The sequence below is a fragment of the Ascaphus truei genome, chromosome 2, assembly GCF_040206685.1.
Source record: "Ascaphus truei isolate aAscTru1 chromosome 2, aAscTru1.hap1, whole genome shotgun sequence".
Lineage (NCBI taxonomy): Eukaryota > Metazoa > Chordata > Amphibia > Anura > Ascaphidae > Ascaphus > Ascaphus truei.
Window position 1 is genome coordinate 53231660 of NC_134484.1, and position 23967 is coordinate 53255626.

Below are 23967 nucleotides of genomic sequence, written 5' to 3' on the forward strand. Positions count from 1 at the left end.
TGAGACTTTTGAAAATATATTCTGTGAAAGCTGTTTATTGATCTTACATTTGCATTATTTTGATGCATCTAAATAGTTTGTGAATGGCATTCATACTGCTTTATCAGTTCTTTATTTAAATAAAGCAGCTACTTAAAGCAAACTTTCGTATTTTTAATAGTTATGTTTTTTTTTTTTAATCGTATTATGTGCACATTTTACAGATATATGATGGAAAAGACCACACAGCTCACGTATTGGGTGCTTTTACAGCATCTTCCATGAGAGGACTGACACTAAGCAGCACATCAAACCATATATGGTTAGAATTTAACTCGGATTCAGAAGTGAATGATGAAGGTTTTCAGCTGGTCTATACTAGTAAGTATTTTATTTTAAGACAAATAAAATTATGCCACTGGAAAAAAATAATTCTGTAGACATTTTCATGGCCTTTTTGGGGATCTTCATTGCTTTAATAACATTTCAAAAATTAATGAGATGTGATGGGATTTCTTTTTTGAGCGTTTATTTGTTTATAAAGTGTTCTACCAATGGTATCATAGATAGCAAAGTTGATCAAATGTAATCGTGATAATGCGGGCATTCATACACAATCTGCTCATGTTGTCATTTTCTCTTGCAATATGTCTTCAAATGTTTAGCACACATTAAAGAAGTTATGATGGGTAAAAAGGTGACAAAACCCAGCACTGTACACTGTTCGGCACATAAAAAGTTTAGAAAACATATACTACAGAGTAGGCCTCATTTCTTAATATGGGTGTGGCAGGACGACCTGTAGGTGAGGTCAGGCAAGAGTCCACACGTGCATTTTCAGCGTAAACCAAATGTTGAGTGAATTTATTTCTCCACAACACAAATAAACATTTGGGCATGCTGTCCCTTTAAGGCAAAACAAAACTCATAAATAGAACGCCTACTCCCCATAGGGAGATCTTGCTAAACATTTCAGGCCCTATCTATCGGGCTGGCTTTATCCAGGATCCCAACCCCTAAACATATACCACAATACTTATGGAACAATATTTAAGTCATTACTGTATCTTTGTTTGGGAATCTCTGTCCCTAGAGAGAGAGTTTAGGAAATCCTTCTGGATAGGAGCTTGTACAGCACAGCTCTGTAGTCTGAGTCAGCCATCTACTACAAACAGTAGCCTCTTTATCAAGCTGGTTGTCAGCTGTCTCAGCTTACTTTGTGATTGCCCAAGTATTCTTACTGGGTTAACCTTCTGAGTGCTGGATGAAGGACTCAGCTGTATGTTTCCCAGGCATAATTATCAGTACCTGACATCACCCTGTCATAACGGGTATATCAGCACGTAGCTTCATATCATAGTTGCACTGCTGGAGAAAATTAGAAGGTGACATCCACTATTAGATTTCTGCCCTAAATGGAATATGAATGGTCTTCTACTTATTGGGATAAATAGGGCTATATGCTTTCTTTGTAAATTACTTAGAAAATACATGATGATAGACAAACTGTGTCTGTAAAAATCCTTTGCACAACACAGTTTACTGTGCACTATACTGTAATTGCGAAGCGCTTTGACTCCCATTTGAAGTAAAGCATTATATAATTATTGTTATTATTATAAAAAAAAATCATACTCTGAGAAGGTACAGTATTATGAACTGCACAGAAAATCATTAAACACTAAGGGGCTGATTGTATACATTTTTTAAGTGGCCAGTCGTCCAAAACTCCCATTGACTGGAATTTTGGCATTCATTGAAACAGACATTGTCAGATATCTAAAAAGAGAAAAAGTGCACACAATACCGCCTCTATGGCATAGTATCTTTTAATATAAAGTTGAAATGAGAAAATAAAGTAATGCACTCCCAATAGTCTTTTAGGCTTATCTGTGTTGGTTTCCTATCGGAGTTTTGGCAATCTCGCGCCCCATGTTGCTGCTGCCGTCGTTGGTCCTGATGGGAGCCGTGTGTCTACCCACACTTCCAGTTTGCGGTTGTTATGGCAACTGGGTGACACCACACGTTGTATGCTTCGTTGCTACTTCACTATCCACTTCGTTAGTCAGATATCTCCTTTTAAATCTTGATAAAACTGTTAATGCACATTGCGTAATTCATTTCTATTTATAGTTAATATAACTAATGAACGTCTATGTTGGTGCTTGATGACATTATATTTTCACAGATTATTTGTTACATTTGTCATGTATCCATGCTCCAATAAACCTACTGTGTGACATATTCTGTATCGCTGATTTGCTCAATCATTTGTTGTCTGAATCTAAGGACTATCAAGGACTATGTAGTTTTAATTACAAAAATCTGTTATTCTACAGTTTGGAAATTACTATATTTGTAATATAAAAATATATATCCTTATATTCTACCTCAATAATGCATTGCATTGTATTGCGTCCCTTTTCTTTCCATCTTGCAATATTTTGATTTACTCCACAGTTACATTAACAGCCTATATATACATATGTTGCTGAATGATATAAAAATTGTATTGTGTTATAATAAAATTGGAGCACTCACACTTGCTAACATTAAAATAAATTAGAGATTGGAAAAAATAGGTGTGTGATATCAGAACCTACTAGAACCTTACATTCCAAAGCCAAATGCAAAACGAAACATCAAAACCCTTGAGATTTTAAGGGCCTCATGCAGAGAGCAGCGCTAACAGGGAAAGCGGCATGTATTGGCGAAATCTGCCTTTAGAAAGGCAGATAATGGGGAGTTTTAAAAAAAGCGCCATTTTTTTTTTTCACAGAATCTCGCCGCGCGGCTGGAGAGAACAGAAATCTCTCCAGTCTTGAAAACGGCCGTATGCAGAGAGCAGCGAACGCCATCTAGTGGCTGTTCGCGGCAAAAAATGGCGCGATTTTCAACATTTTTCCTCTCCACCAAGCAGCTGGCGCTCTGCGGCCGGTGGAGGAGAAAAAAAAAAATCGATTTCTTTCCCACTAGTTTCAACAGCGCTCATAGCGCTGTTTGAAACTCTCCATATGCAGAAAGGATTGTAAATGCAGTTTTATGCCCTTTCTGCATATGGAGAAAAAAACTCTCCAATAAAGCTAAAAAAAAATCCCCTCTCCAATTCTAAATAGCGCTGCTCTCTACATGAGGCCCTAAGGCCCAAATCCACAAAAGGGTGCTAATCTTTAGCACGCCTTAGCTATATGAATGGGAACTGAGGTGTGCTAAAGCTTAGCAACATTTTGTGGATGTGGGCCTCAGACCCAAAACCCAAAAATGTTTTAGAACCAAAACAGAACACTAGGCCAAGTGTCATGAGGTATTTCTCATAATATATTTTTAAATAGTTTTTATTTTTCAAGTTCTATTTTAGTTTCCTAATTGTTTTTATGATTTATACCTATTTACAGTTAGCGTTGTGCATCCTGTACTAAACTACATTAAGTGTTTTTATAATCTTTTCCCATTATTTGTAAAAAATGTAAAAGCAGAAATGAATACGAAAACCAAACAAAATCAAGTTGTGGCAAAATCACAACCAAAACACATTTTTTTTTTAGGACCAAAACCATGTGCAAAACCAAATTACATTTTGCTGTAGTCAAAACCAAAACACAAATGGAAGTGACTAACCTTAAAATAAGCATTAACCCTTTTGATTCCCAGGGTGTCAGCAAAACCTCTGACAAACAATTCAATGCAGACCTCTCAGCAGACCTCTCTGGCAGAAAAATTGTACTATTAAAATAGAAACTAATTAAAACAAATTTAGCCTGTAAGAGTGGTAATCTCATCAGGCTGCACTTGGCACCTTTAACTCCACCAGCTATGTAATGTCATGTTGTTTGGAGGCTTTACTTAAACAAAACCAGTCTGCTAATATACTGCTACCTATTATGTTATAAATTATTTAGGGGCAAAGGAAACATGTTTTATAAAGTCCTGTTAATATGTAAGGTTGAAGTACACTGTTTTTTTACATACTGGATATTATTTAATAAATGTATTTTGAAATTTTTCATAAGGCTTTGAACTGTCACACTGTGAAGATCCCGGTGTACCACAATTTGGATACAAGATCAGTGACCAGGGACATTTTGCTGGCAGCACAATTATTTATGGATGTAATCCAGGTTACACTCTCCATGGAAGCAGCCTGCTGAAATGCATGACGGGGGAAAGGAGAGCATGGGACTATCCTTTGCCATCTTGTATTGGTAAAAAAGTGTTATTTATAAAAATAATAATAGCATGTTCTTGTATAGAGCTGCTAGTTTTATGTAGCGCTTTACAGAGACATTTTATATTGTATTGTATGTCTTTATTTATATAGCGCCATTAATGGACATAGCACTTTACAGTAATAATACGCGACAATCATATAAATAACAAATAATATGCATTTCAGGTCATGGGAATAAGTGCTTCAGACGTAAAAGTAACATTTAGGAAGAGGATTCCCTGCTCCGAGGAGCTTACAATCTAATTGGTAGGTAGGAACAACGTACAGAGACAGTGGGAGGGCATTTTGGTAAGTGCGTCTGCAGGGGGCCAAGCTTCATGTGTATAGTATTAGCCACAGTGCTACTCATATGCTTCTTTAAGCAAGTGTGTCTTAAGGTGGGTCTTAAAGGTGGATAAAGAGGGTGCTAGTCGGGTATTGAGGGGAAGGGCATTCCAGAGGTGCGGGGCAGTCAGTGAGAAAGGTTTAAGGTGGGAGAGGGCTTTAGATACAAGGGGGTAGAGACAAGACATCCTTGAGAAAAACGCAAGAGTTGGGATGGTGCATAGCGAAAAATTAGGGCTGAGATGTAAGGGGGAGCAGAAGAGTGTAACGTTTTAAAGTTAATCTCATGGAGGCACTGAAGAGCACAAGAGGAGGTATGATTCACATGGGAACTGTCTAGGGGCCTTTAAAAAGGAGGTTCCCTCCTCCCATTACATAAGGCAGTGGTGCAGCTCTCCCTTTGTTATGCTTTCTGCCCCTCCTAGTCACACTCTTCTCCCCATCACTCTCTCTGTGCCACCCATATCACTCTCTACAAAAATGTCATGAATATTTCAAACTATAATTTTTTTTTATAAACTATTAAAATTAAACTATTAATAGTAGGACTTCTGCAAATCAATAGATTAACTAAGTAAATACCAGATTATCAAATAATAAGATATTTAATAATATTAATTGTTTTTAATTGGTGATTTACTAAGAACCAAGAGCCTCTATGTTTGCATCACAACTAACATTAATCATTATTTTGTTATTTACTTTTGAACAGTGGTGTTCTAGTAATGTTGCAGTGCTATCTCTACCTCTTACGACTGAAGCATTATGAATGACATTGGGAACGTCATCTGATGTCCAAACTCTTTCAATGTAGATAACTAATCATGATTCTTTGCTCATTTCCAAAACACTGTTATCTTTCAAACGTTTTAATCTTGTGACTTTAAAGTAATGTAGACGTAGAACAGGGCGCAAATCCTCCCGGGGTTATGTGTAAGAATAAATACAGAAAAAATACCAAATACAAAATATCTATAGCTTTCATAAGTGTATGTGCACTTGTACCAGTTTTTGTTTGTGGACCTGCTAAAAGAATCCACTGACTGCATTTTTTCTCATCCACTATTGTTACCACATAGGATTGTAATTTGTCCATGCTAAAAACTCTGAAAATGAATAATCTTTTAACAATCTACATTGCTGAGTAACAAATGTAAAAATAATAATAATAAATATATATATATATATATATATATATATATATTATACATACCTTTTAAGTGGGAAATAAGATGGCAAAATAATTTGATACATTATTTTGAATTACTTTAAAACCAAGTTGAAAATATTTTATGCAAACAAAAATGAAATACAAATCAACTAGTATTTTACCATAACAAATACGTAGTCCTTGTATTTTTAGGAACACGTTTTGCACATCATGACCCGTTCTTAATATAAAAAGCATTACATTTTAATGCATTCTCATTCATGCTGTACTTTGGTCAACCCAAGGGGATAATGAGTTTCTATTTTAAACAGCATATCTTGTGTTTCATATTTTTTATATTAGCTGAATGCGGAGGCCGTTTCAAAGGAGAATCATCTGGCAGAATATTATCACCTGGGTACCCTTTTCCATATGACAATAATTTACGCTGCACATGGATAATTGAGGTGGACTTGGGAAATATTGTAAGGTAACATAACAATTTATCATTTCATTAAAGGACTTAAGAAAAACAATTACAATTGTGTCAAAACTAAATAAAATGTGTTTTGTGTTAGTGATTCTATGAAGTAATGGAAAAGGGAGCATTCATGAATGCCGCTGTCATTCATTCGTTTGAAGCGGATTCCATTTTTGTCCTCCAGTGTTTTGTGAATATTGTTTTTTTTAAGAATTTTTAAAGATGGCCTCAATTTTTTTTATTAGAAGTCACAAATTGGGTGGTGTACCTTTAATAGTCATTATTTTCTGTTCTTTCTTGGAATGTTATGAAATGGATGGCATTTCTGATGTACAAGTAATGGCAGTATACTATATTTACTAAGTCATACTGGAAAGTGTTTTCTGATGTAGAATATGGCTTAGTAAATATGTTCCTAAATGCTTATTGAGAGAAATCTTCTTAGAGAGTTGAAAATATATGGCATATAAATATCATGTTATCTAATGTATTGAATAATAATTCACTTTTATGAATATCTGAATTTATGATCAAGTAGACATATGTTTGGAGTTCACGCAACATTGAATACATTAAAAGCCTCTTGCCCTCTTTAATATACATGGCCTACTTGGCAACCTCCTCCCATTGGTATGTGTCCTGATTTCACTCGATAATGGTTAAATGGGTGACAGATATGGAGTGTTGCAATTTACTTGCAGCATGGATGTTTTTATATGATAGAAATGAGTACACCAAGCTGTCACAAATCTTAGCAGAGATTTACTACCTCTTTGTAGTCCTGTAATGTTCCCCAGCAAATGTTCCCATTAAGCCATTCTTCTTAAGAACAATGACTAAAAGAAATGTCAAATATCCTTACATTACTGATCTCATTTCTACTGTATGGTAAAAAAAACAAAAAAAAAAAAACAATAGAAGACAAATGGTGATAGGATTTAAAATCACTTGACTAGTTCCCGTGACTTTTCATGAACTCGGTTTAGCACGAAAATGCAGAATTAGAATTTTCATACACATTTCACTCTATTTAAGTTATACAATATGTCACTGAACCAATATTTCATTTACACTGACAGCACAGTACATATTAAGACTAAGAAGTGCCCTTCATAGATCACATTTTGTATACCCAATTTTGTATCAGATATATATTGGATCACATGTTAGAAGCTTGAAGTTTTTTTTTTTTTTAAAGGATAAACTATTTATGCTACTGTAACAGAGACTTATCCCTGTTTAAATAAATCAGCCTCCGAACTCTGAGAATCCAACAGTGAGATAGTTGATTGCAGCCACTCAATTAACTAGTCTCCATCTGGATTAATGAGAACTCTGTAAAAAGCCTCATGTGGGACACAGGAGAGAGATTCCTTTGCTTACATTTGGGCTGACATACTGTAAGTAGAGCAGAGAAGCCTGCACACAGACAAAGGCTGTGCTGAGATCCAGACACCCAGACACCCAGAGACCTACTGTATATTTCATGGACACAGAGGACTCAGGAACCTGACAGAGACTGACATGGAGGGCCATCTGCTTATGGTACCTCCGGAGACATTGGGGTGATAGGCTAGTAATGGAAATATCCCTCTAGTCCTGCAGATAGGGTCTGGGAAAGTAAGTTAGCCCTTCAAAGGGATAGGGGTTTGTTATTTTGTTGTTTTTGTATATTTTGCCTGGATAAAGGAACAGGCTTAATAAAGCCAAGATATATTGCACCCAAATCAGTCTCCATTATATGTGCCTTTGCACACATCTTACAGCTACGTACTGTATAACCAAAATATGATAAGTCAAATACATTTATAATATTTGTTACACATGTACCTAGTGCAAAAAGAAGTTCTGCTAGATGTGAATTTATAAATAAATGGTTTTGCAATGCATTGCATGAAAATTATAATAAAATGCTAATTGAAAAAAAAAGGTTGTATTCAGATTGTTTTGAATGGCACAATAAGTGCTATATTCACTAAGCTCCATTAGCCTATTTAAAATGACGTTTACATAAGTTAGCTCTTGCTAATCATAACACTGGGTTCACTAAGCAAAATAAAATTGATGAACTAGGTTTTAATTAAAAAGCATGGTGTTATTGCTAATTTTTAAAGATCGTTGCATATCTGCACATATTTTTCCAGTGCTTACACTTTTGTAAATATATTTTGTGAAATTTGCAAAATATATTCAAGATAGAAATTTGTCTTTCTCGCTCTCATTTTTATCCAAGATGAAGATTTGTTTTGTTTTTTTAGAAGGACACGCCAGGTGAATATTTATAAACATTGATGATTTTGCTAAATTTTTGTGAGCAGAGAATATTCAATATATTAAATCAAACTGTCCCCTTTTTCACTATCATGCCACTGTAGGTACATGTTTGCTTCTCACATGATAGAGTAATGCCTGTTATATCTCTTGATTCTCTCTGTATTAATGTAACTTAAAAAAATGTTTGTTTTGTTCCACATGATGTTTACTGACAAGAATACTGTAGATTTACTTAGATACTACACAATGTAAAAAATGGTGGTGTATTTCACAATATTATACTGTCAATATACAGTACTGTACAGTGTCTTCTATGGCTACATTATTTTGTCATTCATTAATGTACAGAAGAACGAATACTGAACATCAATGGGTTGTGAACCCACACTATCAGCAGTAATATAATGATATATTTACTGTATACTAATTATAAATTATAATAATAATTATCTTCTTTTAACAGCCTTCAGTTTCTTGCATTTGATACTGAAGCATCACATGACATTCTGCGGGTTTGGGATGGACCACTGGAAAATGAAATGCTGCTAAAGGAAATTAGTGGATCTCTTATTCCTGAAGGAATCCACAGCACTCTTAATATTGTTACAGTTCAATTTGACACAGACTTTTATATCAGCAAATCGGGATTTGCCATTCAGTTTTCAAGTAAGTTGCTTTTGCTCAGTTTTGTTGTACGCTTCCCTATTTACACTGCAATTCACCATTGCAAGTGATATGTTTTCAAAGTGCTGCTAAGCCATAAGGTACTTTACATGCATTCACTTGAATGGGTCATGAGGTGCCTTAGTAAATACTGTATGACCCTAAATGTCAGAAGCTGTGCTGCATCTAGTAAGACCATTCATTGTAAGATCGTTCACAGGGTCTATACCACAAGATTCATGTAAAGCAGGCATGGTTCCTATATTAAAAGAGAGAGGTAGTGCAGTTGATATGGTCTACTTAGATTTTGCAAAGGCTTTGATATTGTCACATAAGAGGTTAGTGTACAAAATAAAATAAATTGTTCTGGGTACTCATATATGTTGGAAAGGCAAATAAGATCTTATCTTGCATTAAAAAGGATATGGATGAAATGGAAGAAAACATAATATATAAAAGCATAAGCCTAAATTAGACCACTCCTTGAATATGGAGTACATTTTGGGGCACCAATCTATAAAAAAGTCATTATGGAACTATAAAAGTGAAGAGAAGAGTCAAAAATTAATAAAGGAGATGGAAAATCTGACATTAGAAGAGGCTAACTAATGTAGATTTGTTTACGATCTAGCAAGTTTAAGAGGGGAAATGATAACTATATACAAATATATTTGGGGTTAATACAAAGAGCTTTTAAAAGAACTATTCATCCCAAGGGCAGTACAAAGGGCATGGGGTCATCCTTTAAGATTGGAGGAAAGGAGATTTCTCCAGCAACAAAGGAAAGGGTTATTTACAGTAAGGGCAGGTAAAATGTGGAATTCATTACCCATGGAGATTGTAATGGCAGATACAGTACAATAGATATCTTCAAAAAAGATTGGGCTTCTTTTTAGAAAGAACAGGTACTGTATAGAGGGATATTCCAAATAAGTAAAAATGGGAAGGAGTAATGGAGTAAGGAAATAATTCAGCTGTCCCCTTATTAGACATCATTGGATAATGTTTCAGTTTTTTGTTTTTGTTTGCCTTCATCTAGATCAATATACTGTATATACCATACATACAAATATAGGCTATGTATCTATCGTCTAAATATAACATAGGTTGAACTCGATGGACATATGTCTTTTTTGAACCTAGTCTACGATGTAACTATGTAATGGGTGTACTAAATATAATATAGGTAATCTTTTTGTCCTGGTGGACTCCAGCTAATTTGTTATTTTGAGACTCATCATTTTGTCAGTTTACAGTACTGTATAAGCAGCAGTAGTATGCTGTCATTTATTTTGTCAGAGCACAGTACATTTTGCCAGGTCACTTTTACACCTCTTTGCATCATATTATCAATAAATAAATTGAACGCTTAATTTATTCATTATTTAAAATATTTTCCCAGGAAAGATCAATCTTAACTTCATGTATGCTTCTTTTGGCAAAGCAGAGACAAACATAGCAATGAACAGAATACACGGTTGAATAATCGCTTAAGGAAATGTTATTTGTGATGTAAACATTGAGGGATTCTTACAGAATATTGAATTAAAATATGCTTTTCAAAAGGAAACATGATGGTTGAATAAATAACACTTCTACATCACTATAGAAAATCTATCATTTTGCATTCTTCAGAAATTATAAAAGGAGTTTATGTTTAGTTGTGTTTGGAGGCGTCCAGATAATTCATCATCCAATACCATTTAAGTAAACTGCAGACTTTCACACTGAAATCATGCTTACACGTAGACTAACAAATTGAACAGAAAATTTTGAAAATCATTGACTTTCACATGCATCCCGGCATTTTGTTTTTCAAATAATAATAATAATTAATAATAATACATTGATTATGTTTGAGATTTATTTCACTAAATCGCTGGAGTCCAAACCTGTGGAAAGTTTATTTTATTATTGATCTTCAAAGAATATTTTATTATTGATCTTTGTGATCCCAAGTAGCATAACCATATTTTTAATGTTCTTGCTTGGGATGTGTGCAAGCTGTGATATTACTTTGCTGAAGTGTTGTTAAGATAATAAAGAAAGGCATAAAGTTTAAGAAATTACAGAACTAATAAAAACATGTTCTTCCTTCATAATCTTATCTTTAAATGTGCTTCAGGAATATTACTCACTTCTGTGTAGTTTGAACATAATGTCCTCATATATAAAAATGTTCAAGCAATAATTCATTGCATAACAGTGTTGCATTATTTTATTCTTGGAAAAAGTCTACTTTCCAATGTACAAAATGTAGTTGATATATTCTGTCAGTACGCAACACTAAAAAAAATAAGCATCTAATTACTTAATTGTTAGTTTAGTGTTGCTTGGACATCTTATTTTCCTACTAGGTTTTCATTGATTTATAAGTATTGACCTTCATTGTCCTTAAATTATTTGAATGTTAATGATAGATATATATACTAGCTGAGAGACCCGGCGTTGCCCGGGATGTAAGTGCGTAATAGGTAGTATTATGTACAAATGGTGGAACAATAGGTGACTATTTGTTGTAAAGGTTGGATAATAATGTTGAAAAGAAAGATGGAATAAAATGTAATACGATGAGGGGGGGGGGAAAGGGGAGCAGAGAAGGGGAGAGGGGGGGGAAGGGGAATGGAGGGGAGGCGGGGAAAGGGAGGGGGGGAAAGGGGAGGGGGGGGAAAGAGGAGGGAAAGGGGAGGGGGGAAAGGGGAGGGGGGGAAAGGGAAGGGGGGGAAAGGGGAGGGGGGAAAGGGGAGGGGGGAAGGGTGGGGAAGGAGAGGGGGGGGAAAGGGGAGAGGGGTGGGGAAGGGGAGTGGGGGGGAAGGGGAGGGGGGTGAAAGGGGAGGGGAGGGGTGAGGAAGGGGAGGGGGGGAAAGGGGAGTGGGGGGGGGAAGGGGAGTGGGGGGAAAAGGGGAGTGGGTGGGGGGAAAGGGGAGTGGGGGAGGGGGGAATGGGGAGTGGGGGAGGGGGGAAAGGGGGTGGAGAGCAGGGGGCATATGTATTGTCATAATGTATGTATCCGCATGCCCCCCTGTCCGGGCGTCCGTATCCCCACTGGCTCAGCGGCTGACCGCTCCCCCTTCTTGGTTCCCCTATGACACGGGGCTTGCTCTTCGCCCTCCCGTTCTCCGTTCCCCATGACTCGCTCTTCGCCCCAACGTTCCCCGTGACTCGGGGCTCGCCCCCCCCCGTTCCCTGTGACTCGGGGCTCGCCCCCCCGTTCCCCGTGACTCGGGGCTCGCTCCCCATTCCCCGGGCTCGCCCGTTCCCCCCGACGCGCTCTCCCCCCCTCCGATGCGCTCTCCTCCCCCCGGGCGATCGCTTGGTCCACCGATGTGCCGCCCGGCTGACTGAGGCGCGTGCAGGCGGTGGCAGGAAGCACCCTGTGTAGGCCTGGGGCCTGTGTGTTCCTGTGTGTTCCTGTGTGTTCCTGTGTGTTCCTGTGTGTTCCTGTGTGGGCCTGGGGCCTGAGGTGCGAGGCTGCGTGGCTGAAATAGGTGAGTCAGTGGCGCCATAAGCTGAGGCGGGACGCGCAGTGGTGTGACTTACCTGGGTGGGAGGAGGGGGAGATAGCGCCGGGGAGGTAAGGGAACGCTGGCGGCTGGGGTAGGAGGGCCACGCTTCCCCTCCGTCCGGAGCCAGTGCAGGCCGGCGCATGTGATGGGGGGGACGGTGGGGGACGGGACAGAGGGGGAGTGTGTGTGTGTGTGTGTCTATGTGTGTCTGTGTGTGTCTGTGTGTCTCCTTTGGGCCCCGCCTCAGGCCAATGAGAGGTGTGCGGGGGCAGGCTGCCCAAGGGAGCAATCTCATTGGCCTGAGGGACAGAGGCTATGCAGACAAACATACAGTGTTTTCAGAAATATATAGTAGATTATGGTGAGGAGTAAAGTATTCAGCAGTACAACTGAATGCGGGACAAAACCATGCCAGGACCCAAGATGCAAAACCTGCGCAATGCTCTACACACCGGACACAATACAAATACACACAGGAATCGGGAATACAAAATCAGAGGAAGGTTCACCTGTTCCTCCAGCAATGTCATGTGCATGAAATGCCCAGGGGGCTGCTACTACATAGGTGAGACAGGGCAGGGGCTAAACAAGAGAATGAACCTGCACCGCCACAGCATCACACGTGGAACAAGAGACAGTCCTGTTGGCGAACATTTCTCTGACTCTGGCCATAAGATGAACGATCTGAGGGTTGCTATACTCAAAGGTAATCTTAAAACACCGAAAGAGAGACGGTTGCATGAATACAAATTTATGCAACTGTTCGGGACACTTAGCAGTGGCCTAAACAGAGATCGAAATTTTATGAGTCATTACTGACACAAGTGAACTCTCTTCCCATGAGCGCTATAGGCCATGTTTGCTATATGTATGCACACACAGCTGTCTCTCACACACACTTATACTCCTTGTTTTTCCATCCCTATACACCAATAGGGACCACATAGTATTCACACACACTTTTAGTTATGCTACTAACTCTCACATTTCCACACCCACCCACACCATGTATATCTGCTCCCACTCCACACACACCTTTTGTTAAGCACTGTATATACTGTGGGCTCTCCATTCATGTTAATTCACACTGATACACATACACACTCTTTCATCACTTGCTTTCAGGAACCTTTTGACACCTCCAGCCATAAAACACATTCACACCGGGGGAAGGACCAGCACAGATAACATTCCAATAGACACTGTTTATAGTATAGCTTTTGCTTGCTTCATTCATTGTAACATCGCCGGAAGAAGAGATCAGTGTATCTCGAAAGCTCGCACAAATTAAAGCATTTCGTTAGCCACAGAACGGTATAATCTATTTATTTTTTGATTATTGAAGCTCGGCTAACACGGTACTGATACCTCTACATATATATATATATATATATATAAATATATATAATATATATATATATATATATATATATATATATATATATATAGCAAATGGATATATTACTGTATGCTCATTTGCATGTCTTAGACAGGTCTGCATCCCCGCCTTTCACCATTATCACCCAGCACACAGCACTTTCACTGCAGCAAGGGATTCTGGGAAATGACATGCAAATGAGCACACAGTGCCACTTTTTGCTTCAAAACCATTCAACATGGTTTCCCTATAGGCTGGGTGGATTTGCTGGCTTTGCATCTTAACCCTGGCTTTGCTCAAAGCTGTGATCATGCAGCAAGCTTAAGCCTATAGGGAAACCATGTTGAATGGTTTTGAAGCAAAAAGTGGCACTGTATGCTTGTTTGCATGTCATTTCCAAGAATCCCTTGCTGCAGTGGAAGTGCTGTGTGCTGGGTGATAATGGTGAAAGGCGGGGTTGCAGACCTGTCTAAGACATGCAAATGAGCCTACAGCAATATATCCATTTGCTATATGCTTTGTTGTGGAGGGGTTACATTAAAATAACAGAGGTTTCATAGTCAATTCACAGACATTTAATGGACAGATAGAGTTGGAAAATTGGGTACAGGAGATAAAAGGCTGGTGAGTTTCAGATAAAAATAGAGAAGCGTTAACATCACCAAACATCAACGAACGGCAGCAACCGGCTCACACCCCAGAGAGAGAGAGAGAGAGAAAGAGAGAGAGAGAAAGAGAGAGAGAAATAGAGAGAGAGAGAGAGAGAGCGCAATACGATACCGTTTTTGAAGACGAAATCAACAGGCAGCACTCCAGAAATGATCAAAAAAGTGTTTTCTGTTTTATTTAACCTAACTGTAGTTTACATATTAACTTTCATGTAGTAAAAAAGGAGGTAGAGGCAGTAGGTGGTATAATACATTTTATCTGACCAGTATTCATTTACAGAAACAATTAATGTGCCCAGAAGAGACGTAAAACGAAATACAATATTTGTAAGAAATATCTGTTTTTAACTCATAACAGATTGCATAATGACAATAATGTACCAGATCTAAACCTTAAAACTCATGTCAAAATAATGATGCAGACAACTTTCTTATTTGGAAATAAAACAACCACACAATCAATGTCCGATATCATGCATTATATCTCCTTATGCAAAAAAACTGTGCCAAAACTGCTTACCCATCAGAAGAAAAAGTTTAAATTATTGATGTGTTTCTGTTCTTTGAATTCTAATTTCACTTTACATTAAAATGTTAACCTAATTTTTCCCTGGGATATTGTAAAGCAAAATTTGATAAGGTCATTTCACCGTTGGTTGACAAGTGAAACAATTACATGTATTTCTCTTCGGATTTATATCTCACTCATTTGAGAGAATGTCTACTGATAATAGATTTTCTAAAGATTTCTACTGAGGGCCACCCACTCCACACAGCATTTGTGCACACTGATTTGATCTTTTTAAAAGATTAAAATAGTTATTTCGATTTTTATTATGCTGCTGTCAGCTCAATGCATAAGATCTCTACCGATTTCACCTCTTGGTCATTCTGTCTCATTGCAGTTCCCTACCATAATTAAGCATATTACTTGCATATTCTAATTATCACTATTTGTTTAAATGATAGTGCCGTTGTTGTCTTTGTGGTGGTAACAGAAATATCCAGTCAAATACCATTGCCACAGGTGCCGGGCCAAGTATTTAGAAAATATGTAAACTCTGATTATCCACATTTCTTTTCAGTAAAAGACAAAAAAAAGTAATAAAAAAATAAAGTGTGAAATACCACACTTTCCTAATCAAACAGGTACTGCACTTGAGCTAAGAGACAATGATGAAACTTTCAGACTCCAGGCAATTATTCCTGAAAGCTAGAGCTCCTTTCAAGAAACATTGGTATTGTAGGTATTAATGCATTAGGTATATCTCTACTTAAAGTGACATCAGAGTAACTGAATCAGATTGACAAAATTGTATGCCCATATGCAGGCACAGATTATTTATTTGAATTGCAATTATTTACTACTGTAGATCCCTGTACAAATAATGTAGCAGCTACCGATGAAGCAATATAGTAATTAGGAAGCTGATCTTAGAATGCAAACTAGACTGATAAGATGATGGTGAGAAGACTTGCTGTACAATTAAAGGGGCCCAGCAAGGGGGAAAGGAGACTGCCATTCTAGCTCTCATTCTCACACTAGAACCTGGATGGCAGTCAGTCACTCATAACTGGTCCATGCATATATGAATTTTCATAAATGATTGCCCTATTTCACAAAGGTAGAAAGGAAAGAGGTGTTGGAGCAGGAAAAGGGGTGTCATGGTGTGCAGGAAAAGATGAGTTCAAACCTCTTCAATCAGCCTCAGATGTTTGGATGGAGGGGGGAGGGGAAGCAGTGTGTGTGGTTTGTGGCTATCACTCCATTCAACTTCTGCAAAAATCATCTTGCTTGTGTGACAAGGGCAGACATGTCTGTTAACCTCTTCTGCAATGGAAACTTTTTCAGTAGCAAACTTGTAATCCTGTAATTTACCTAGTTTATGTCCAATGTCAATGTCCACAAATATAAATATTTATACCACATAGTGGTATTGACACTGTGGTGGTGCAAAGCTGTACAGTAGGTGATCAAACTCAGTCAGCAGCAACTCAGCCTCTTAGAGGATAATTCTTATTCAAGTGAATAAGAGTTTTTGATCAACCACTTCAGACCTAGGTTTCTCATGCTCTCTCACTCCTCATTAACCAGTACTAGACTGGCTGCTAGTCAGTCATAAAAAATAATGCATGGGTGTCACATAAAAGAACAGACAATAAAATAAGTATATCCATACAAGCCAAGAACAACATAAGTGTCCAGAAACAGTGAGTCTTACGGCCTTGGAGGATTAACATTGTGGGAGTCCATGCTTCTGAATGGGACCCACAACATTTCCTCCACATGATGGGCCATCTGCTTAGAGTGAAAACTGATACTAACCTTTTAGATAAGCTACATATACCTCTCCCCATATGGAACAGTGTCCCAGCAGCAGTAAATTAAATTACAACCTACTGTAATAGCCTGATTTCCGGATGTATAGCTGTGTATGACTCCTGTTGTATCACTGAAGAATTAATACATCAGTACCGCTTACTGTTTTTGGGTCTGCAATCATGCATTGCTGTAGTGCAGTTTAGCGGCTGTACATGAACGTGGCATTGCGAACAGTAAGTGTGGACACATCTGAATATCATGTCTTAGGTGATTGACTTGTTGGGGCCCCAGTATGTGTGCATATATATATATATATTTTTTTTCATATATATATATATATATATAGATATATAAAAGAACTAACACTTTACATCATGATATTACAGGATTCATACACAGTTATATGTCTAGCCACCAAGTTATGCAGTTGTAATTTGATTTGTATACAAGTTAGTCAAAATAATACATTCTACATGATTTGTGATTAAGGTAATCTACCTCCTTCTCAGAAATTGGTGACATGGAGACTGGAAGAACATAGTCCCTGTGAATAAACTGTTTATTTATGTACTACTTTCAATGCTGACAGCAGACAGTTTACAATAGTTCTACAATCTGTGATGATAGACCCATTATGCCTTGAATAGATACCAGTAGTAAACTGGCTGGTGGACATCATAGGCATTCTGATGCCACATACTGTATGCCTGTGTTGGAAAAAAGAGACATAAAAAAGCACTCATGTTAAAAAATGGAAACAAGTAAATTTTGGGTACACGTTAATTGACTACTTACCACCACAGCAGCCAAAATGATAACGTACAAGAAAAGGATCACAGTACTACTGTACTTCTGCCCTTATAATCCTTCAATGAGAAGAGCAGCAGTACCCCAAGGCGCTTATCCTGGGAATATGCACTATCACATAGCATATCACTGGTGACCTTTTTGGATTGTTTTATGATGATTTTTTGATGTGATGAAATAAAGAAGACCATAAATGTAAAAATAAAAATTCCGACAAGGAGTTCAATGATTCTTTTCTTCTACATATGCCACATTACTCTTTTCCCCAACCAGTTACTTGGAGTGTCAGATTTTGGGGCAATACATGTTGTCTTTCATGTATTCCTCTACCATGTTAGCCACCCCTGCAGCCACATCCTCCTCACATGAACTATACCATAACCAGAGTGGGTAACGTGCCAGAGAGAACTGCTATTGCAACTATGAACACTAGCACCACCAAGTCCTTAACCCCTGCTAACAGCCAGTGGGAAACCTACCGCTATCGATCTCATATGTGGAGAGAACAAACGCGGGGGGTGGGCACCCAGTTAACTAGCATGCAAGTGCTCAGCTGCCACCTGCTTTTTTTCCACTGCAGCTTTTGGGGAAGGAGGCAAATGCTTAGCATGGGTCAAGTTATAAGTGTTACATTGGGTAAATCAGGTGTAGAGTAGAAAATGGTGGATATCCTGCCATTTATTTCTCTTCCTTGGAAAGTTGTTATGATTCCTAGCAAGTCCTTTCAGGGTTTATAGCAATTTTTGAAAGATAGTTCCAATGTAGATTGAAAACATGCAATAAAACAATACCAGGGATCCCTGTATATTATTCTGCTATCCAGGTACCTCCTCAATTTGTTACTTAAATCCAGGATACCATTTTATTTCACATGATTTCCCAATGGGATTCAAAGTGCTTTACAATTACAGTATAGTGCACGCTACACATCACATAGGATTTTTTACAGACACATTCCCTGCCCATGGGAACTTACGATCTATGTTTTTGCTGCCTGAGGCATAGGGAGATAAAGTGACTTGCCCACGGTCGCAAGGAGCTGACACCAGGAATTGAATCAGGCTCCCCTGCTTCAAACTCAGCGTCATTGTTTACAGAGTCAGTGTCTTTACTCACTGAGCCACTTCTTCTCCCTTTGTCCTCACCACTTTGGTCCTTCAGGATATTTGGCAGTCCTGCTCTTTTCCATATCTGTCCTTGTGCCTTTCCATTTGTTAATGGCTCTGTACTTCTTTCCTCTGTCAGTCTTTCAGTCTCTCTCTGCTTTTCAGTTTCCTCACTTTCTCTACTTGTATGTATGTATGTATGTCTTTATTTATATAGCGCCATTAATGTACATACCGCTTAACAGTAGTAATACATGTGGCAATCATATAAATTACAAATTATACAAATAACAGGTCAGATTTAGGAAAGAATAGAGTGATTATGGCAGCAGCATTTAGGATAGATTGTAGGGGAGACAAGTGAGAGGCAGGAAGGCTGGATAACAGGAGGTTGCAGGAATTGAGACAGGAGAGAATGAGGGCCTCCGCCAGTTGTAATTTGCTAAAGCAAAGAAGTGAAAGGAAACATATTGGTCTCACTATTGTGCTTTTATGGATTCTAAACGTTGTATTTGAAGCTTGGTAATATTACATTTTTATTGTGGAGTAGTCAGAGTTTTTATACACAACACAATATCAACTATTTTCAGAAGGGCTCTACTGTATGTCCTTTTTAGTCAATTATTTTCAGCAGTCAAAGCACTTGTAGCAATTGTATGTATTGTATCAGTTTTGTGTTTTTTTTTATGACATTTGAGGAAATACTTTCCCACAGCAAAGATATATATATGCATTATTTATAATAAGGATAAGCTTCCTTGCAATGTGGTTGGGAAAGTGAAGTGAAATAAATGAAAGGTTTAGCAGTGGGGGAACAGCTGGGGCTTCCCCTTCCTGCTGACTGAGTGGGTCCAGTCAAGTCAGGTGAGGTCCTATGGCTCCAGGGATCCTAATTTTATTCCACAACTTTGAGCCTGCACCACTTCTTCTGCTCAACAACTTTACCCAAACACCCCAATGTCTGCTCCACGACTCTGCCGGGGCTCAGGTTAAGGCTTGAGTGCTGGCAAGCCTGTTGGTAGGACTGGGCATACTGAATGCACTGCTATTATACTGTATATTAAAAAGTCAGTAACTAGAAACTACATAAGAAATCACGTTATTTAATACAGAAATCAGGGTTCTTAATTCTCTAAATGTGTATTATTATGCTTTATTGAAATGAAGATTCTTCTTTCCTACCTGATTATTATCAATGCATTGGCAAGTCCTTTTCGTTGTCTCAATCAGTTGTATTTGACATTGGAGGTGGAAATATTAAAATTATATATTTTTCTCTTATATTTCCTAGGTTCAGTTGCTACGGCATGTCGTGATCCTGGTGTTCCAATGAATGGAACTCGGAATGGGGATGGCCGAGAGCCTGGGGACACAGTTATTTTTCAGTGTGACCCAGGCTATGAGCTTCAAGGGGAAGAAAGAATAACTTGTATCCAAGTAGAAAATCGGTTCTTTTGGCAGCCAAGCCCTCCGTCATGTATAGGTATGGAACAAACAAAATAAAATTTCCATATTATATTTGGGACCAATTTATTGTACACAATTTTGAGGATAATTACAGTAATAAATCACTAGTCATTTACTTGACAAGTGACAAGTTGAAATGAGAGCGTTGCTATGACCTGCTGCACTACAATAATATGCTAATTCAATATTATTTTTTACTCTGCCTAATAAAAAAGATATTTATTGAAATTGAAATACTTCTATTTACCCCAAAATGTTTTGGTGTTGATCTTTTAATTTCTGAAATGCAGTATTTGACCAGATAACAGAGTAATGAAATAAATCGAACAAATAAGTAAAACCCAAAGCACTCTTTTGTACTTTGCAATGTATTAAAAATATTCTCTTAAAAGGAATATATTAAAGTCTCTATAGTAAAAAAAAAAAAGTTTTTTTTTGATATGCAGGTTCTCACATTCTATTAGCCTTTCTCGCGTGTCCAAACTGTGCAAGAAAGGTTTCATTCCAGATCTGCAAGTACGAGTGGTATGACAAAAATGTCTGAAACTTTAGCACTTTTTGTAAACTCAAGGTATATGTGTATGTGTGTGTATATTTATGTATGTATGTACGTATGTAATGTAAATATATATATATATATATATATATATATATATATATATATATAAATAATCAAAAATGAATAGACAATACCGTTCTGTGGTAATGCTTTTATTTGTGCGAGCTTTCAAAATACACTGATCTCTTCTTCCGGCGCTGTTATAATGAATAAAGCAAGCAAGGGTTTTACTTAAAAACTAGCCACAGAACGGTATTCATATTCATTTTTGATTATTAAGCTCGGCTAACAGGGTCATATACCTCTACATCTATATGCTGTGCTCAAAGTTGTGACCATGCAGCAAGCTTAAGCCTATAGGGAACCATGTTAATGGTTTTGAAGCAAAAGGTGGCACTGTGTGCTCATTTGCATGTAATTTCCCAGAATCCCTTGCTGCAGTGTACGTGCTGTGTGCTGGGTGATAATGGTGAAAGACCAGATTAAGACATGCAAATGAGCATACAGTAATATTTCCATTTGCTATATGCTTTGCTGTGGAGGGTTTTTGTCACTTTTTTTAAACAACATAAGTTAACTAAATATATATATTTATATATATACTTATATACTTAACTAACTAACTATATATATATATATATATATATATATATATATATATATACTTAGTTAAGTTAAGAACTAATTATAGTTAGTTCTTAGTTATAGTTAAGAACTATACTTATTCCTATATATATAGTTCCAAGTACTATAGATATCCCTCAAACAACATGTGGAGAGACACCTGTACTAAAAAGGAACACACCTGAGGTAACTGGGAGAAACTGTATGCTAATAAGATATGCCAAGTATATTTAAATGACTCCTGTTAGCATATCTTCCAGGTGTGATCCTTTTTGTGCACAGGTGTCTCTTTGGAAGGTGGTTTGAAGGGATATATATATATATTATATATTATATATATATATATTCGTGCAGTAATGTCAACCACAAACTCGCCTCTTTGGGGAACCCCTGATGAAGTCCTTAGTGATGAAACGCGTAGGGCGTTTCCCAAAGAGGCGAGTTTGTGGCTGACATTACTGCACGAATGGAGAGAGTACCTTGGAGCTGTTGCTTTTTTGCTTGGAACTGCTGTCGCTTCCGGTTTTGCAGTTGCCTGCTGGTGAGCAGTGAGAACTGTACCCCCCTCCCCCCTTCCCTCCCTCCTACCCTCCCCCATCCCCCCTCTCCGCCCTCTCGCACCCTCTCCCCCTCTCCTGCCCTCCCTCCCTAAACCCCCCATAACTCCCCCTTCCCACTCCCCTCCACCCTTCCCCTTCCCCCGTCTCGCACCCCCTCCCCCCTCTCCCCTCCTCCCCCCCACTCCTCCTTATCCCCATTCACCCCCACTGACACCCCTCCTCTGGGTGTAAAGAAAAGAACTCCTCACAATGTGAATTAACATTGCTCCTATCTGCATGTTGTTTGATATATCTATCTTGTCCCCCTCCCCCTTCCCTACCCCCCCACTCATGTATAGACATCCAGACAGCGGTACCCCCCACTGACACCCGTCCACTGGGTGCAAAGAAAAGTACTCCTCACAATGGGAATCAACATTGCTTCTATCTGTATGTTGTTTGATATATTTACCTTTTTCCTCCTCCCCCTTTCCCCCCCTCCCCTCCCCCTCCACTAGGTGCAAAGAAAAGAACTCCTCACAATGGGAATTAACATTGCGTCTATCTATATGTTGTTTGATATATTTACCTTGTTCCCCCTCCCCCCTTAGAGGGGCCCGGATTAAATCCCAAATCTCCAAAATTCGCACTAAAAATGGACAGATCACCTACTGTATATAGAGAAGGAGATAGCCCAAGAATTCGCAAAATTTTACTCAGACTTATATAACCTGCATCCCCCAGACCGAGAACCCTTCAATCCTGAGACAATAGCGCAATACCTCGCGCAATGTAATCTTCCCTCTCGCTCTGAAGAGGAGCTAGAATGCCTAAATAAACAAATCTCACAGGAAGAGCTAGCTGGAGCCATTAAATCCCTCAAATTAGCCAAAACTCCCGGCCCTGACGGATTTTCCAATATTTACTATAAAACATTCATGCCAACTCTGACCCCCTATCTGTTCGATATGTTTAACTCCTTTCTGGCAGGCGATTCGATTCCCTCTACAATCTCCTCTTCTAATTTAGCCATCATCCACAAGGAAGGTAGAGATCCATTGATGTGCGGGAATTATAGACCAATCTCCCTTCTCAACACGGATCTCAAGATCTACAGCAAGATTTTAGCAAACAGGCTCAACCCAATTCTCCCTCGACTTATTCACATTGATCAAGTAGGCTTTGTGTCAGGAAGGCAGGCCTCTGACAATACCCGCAAAATTGTGGATATCATTGACCATGTGCATCTCACTGGAACTAGGGCCATGATTCTAAATCTCGACGCTGAAAAAGCGTTTGACAGAATCAAATGGTCCTACCTAGATCAGACTTTGCTGAAATTTGGCTTCAGTGGCCCATTTCTCCAAGGAGTCAGAGCCCTTTACCAAAACCCCACGGCACACATTAAGCTCCCAGGCGGATTATCAGATCCGATACAAATTAAAAACGGAATCAGGCAGGGATGTCTATTATCCCTTTTATTATTCGCCCTATAAATTGAACCTCTTGCGGCTAAAATTAGAGACGAAACAAGTATAAAAGGGGTTATGATTGCTGAAACAGAGTACAAAATCTCTCTGTTTGCCGACGACGTAATACTGACCCTCACTAGCCCTCATATCTCCCTTCCCAACCTCCAAAAATTACTAGACCAATTCGGAACAATTTCAGACTACAAAGTCAATATGGATAAGTCACAAGCTCTCAACTTAACTCTCCCAGAGCTGACGTGGAAATTGCTACAGCATAATTATAAATATAAATGGAGTAAAACCAATATTAAATATCTTGGGGTTAAAATCTCAACTTCATATAGGTCCCTATATCAATACAATTCCCCCCGCCCCCCCCCCCCCCCCTATTCGACTAGATTAAAAAAGACCTTGAGTCT

General features: G+C 38.4%; 1 protein-coding gene across 6 annotated transcripts in view; it reads left to right on the plus strand.

The window, feature by feature from the left end:
* CSMD3 (CUB and Sushi multiple domains 3) overlaps window positions 1–23967 on the plus strand; it is a 1548521-nt gene that overhangs the window by 973454 nt on the left and 551100 nt on the right. For all 6 annotated transcript variants that reach the window (XM_075582415.1, XM_075582410.1, XM_075582412.1 and 3 more), the window contains 5 exons: window positions 204–360; window positions 3990–4181; window positions 6045–6171; window positions 8900–9102; window positions 20179–20370. In XM_075582415.1, the coding sequence (XP_075438530.1) occupies window positions 204–360; window positions 3990–4181; window positions 6045–6171; window positions 8900–9102; window positions 20179–20370 (871 nt within the window). The remainder of the gene's footprint in view (window positions 1–203; window positions 361–3989; window positions 4182–6044; window positions 6172–8899; window positions 9103–20178; window positions 20371–23967) is intronic.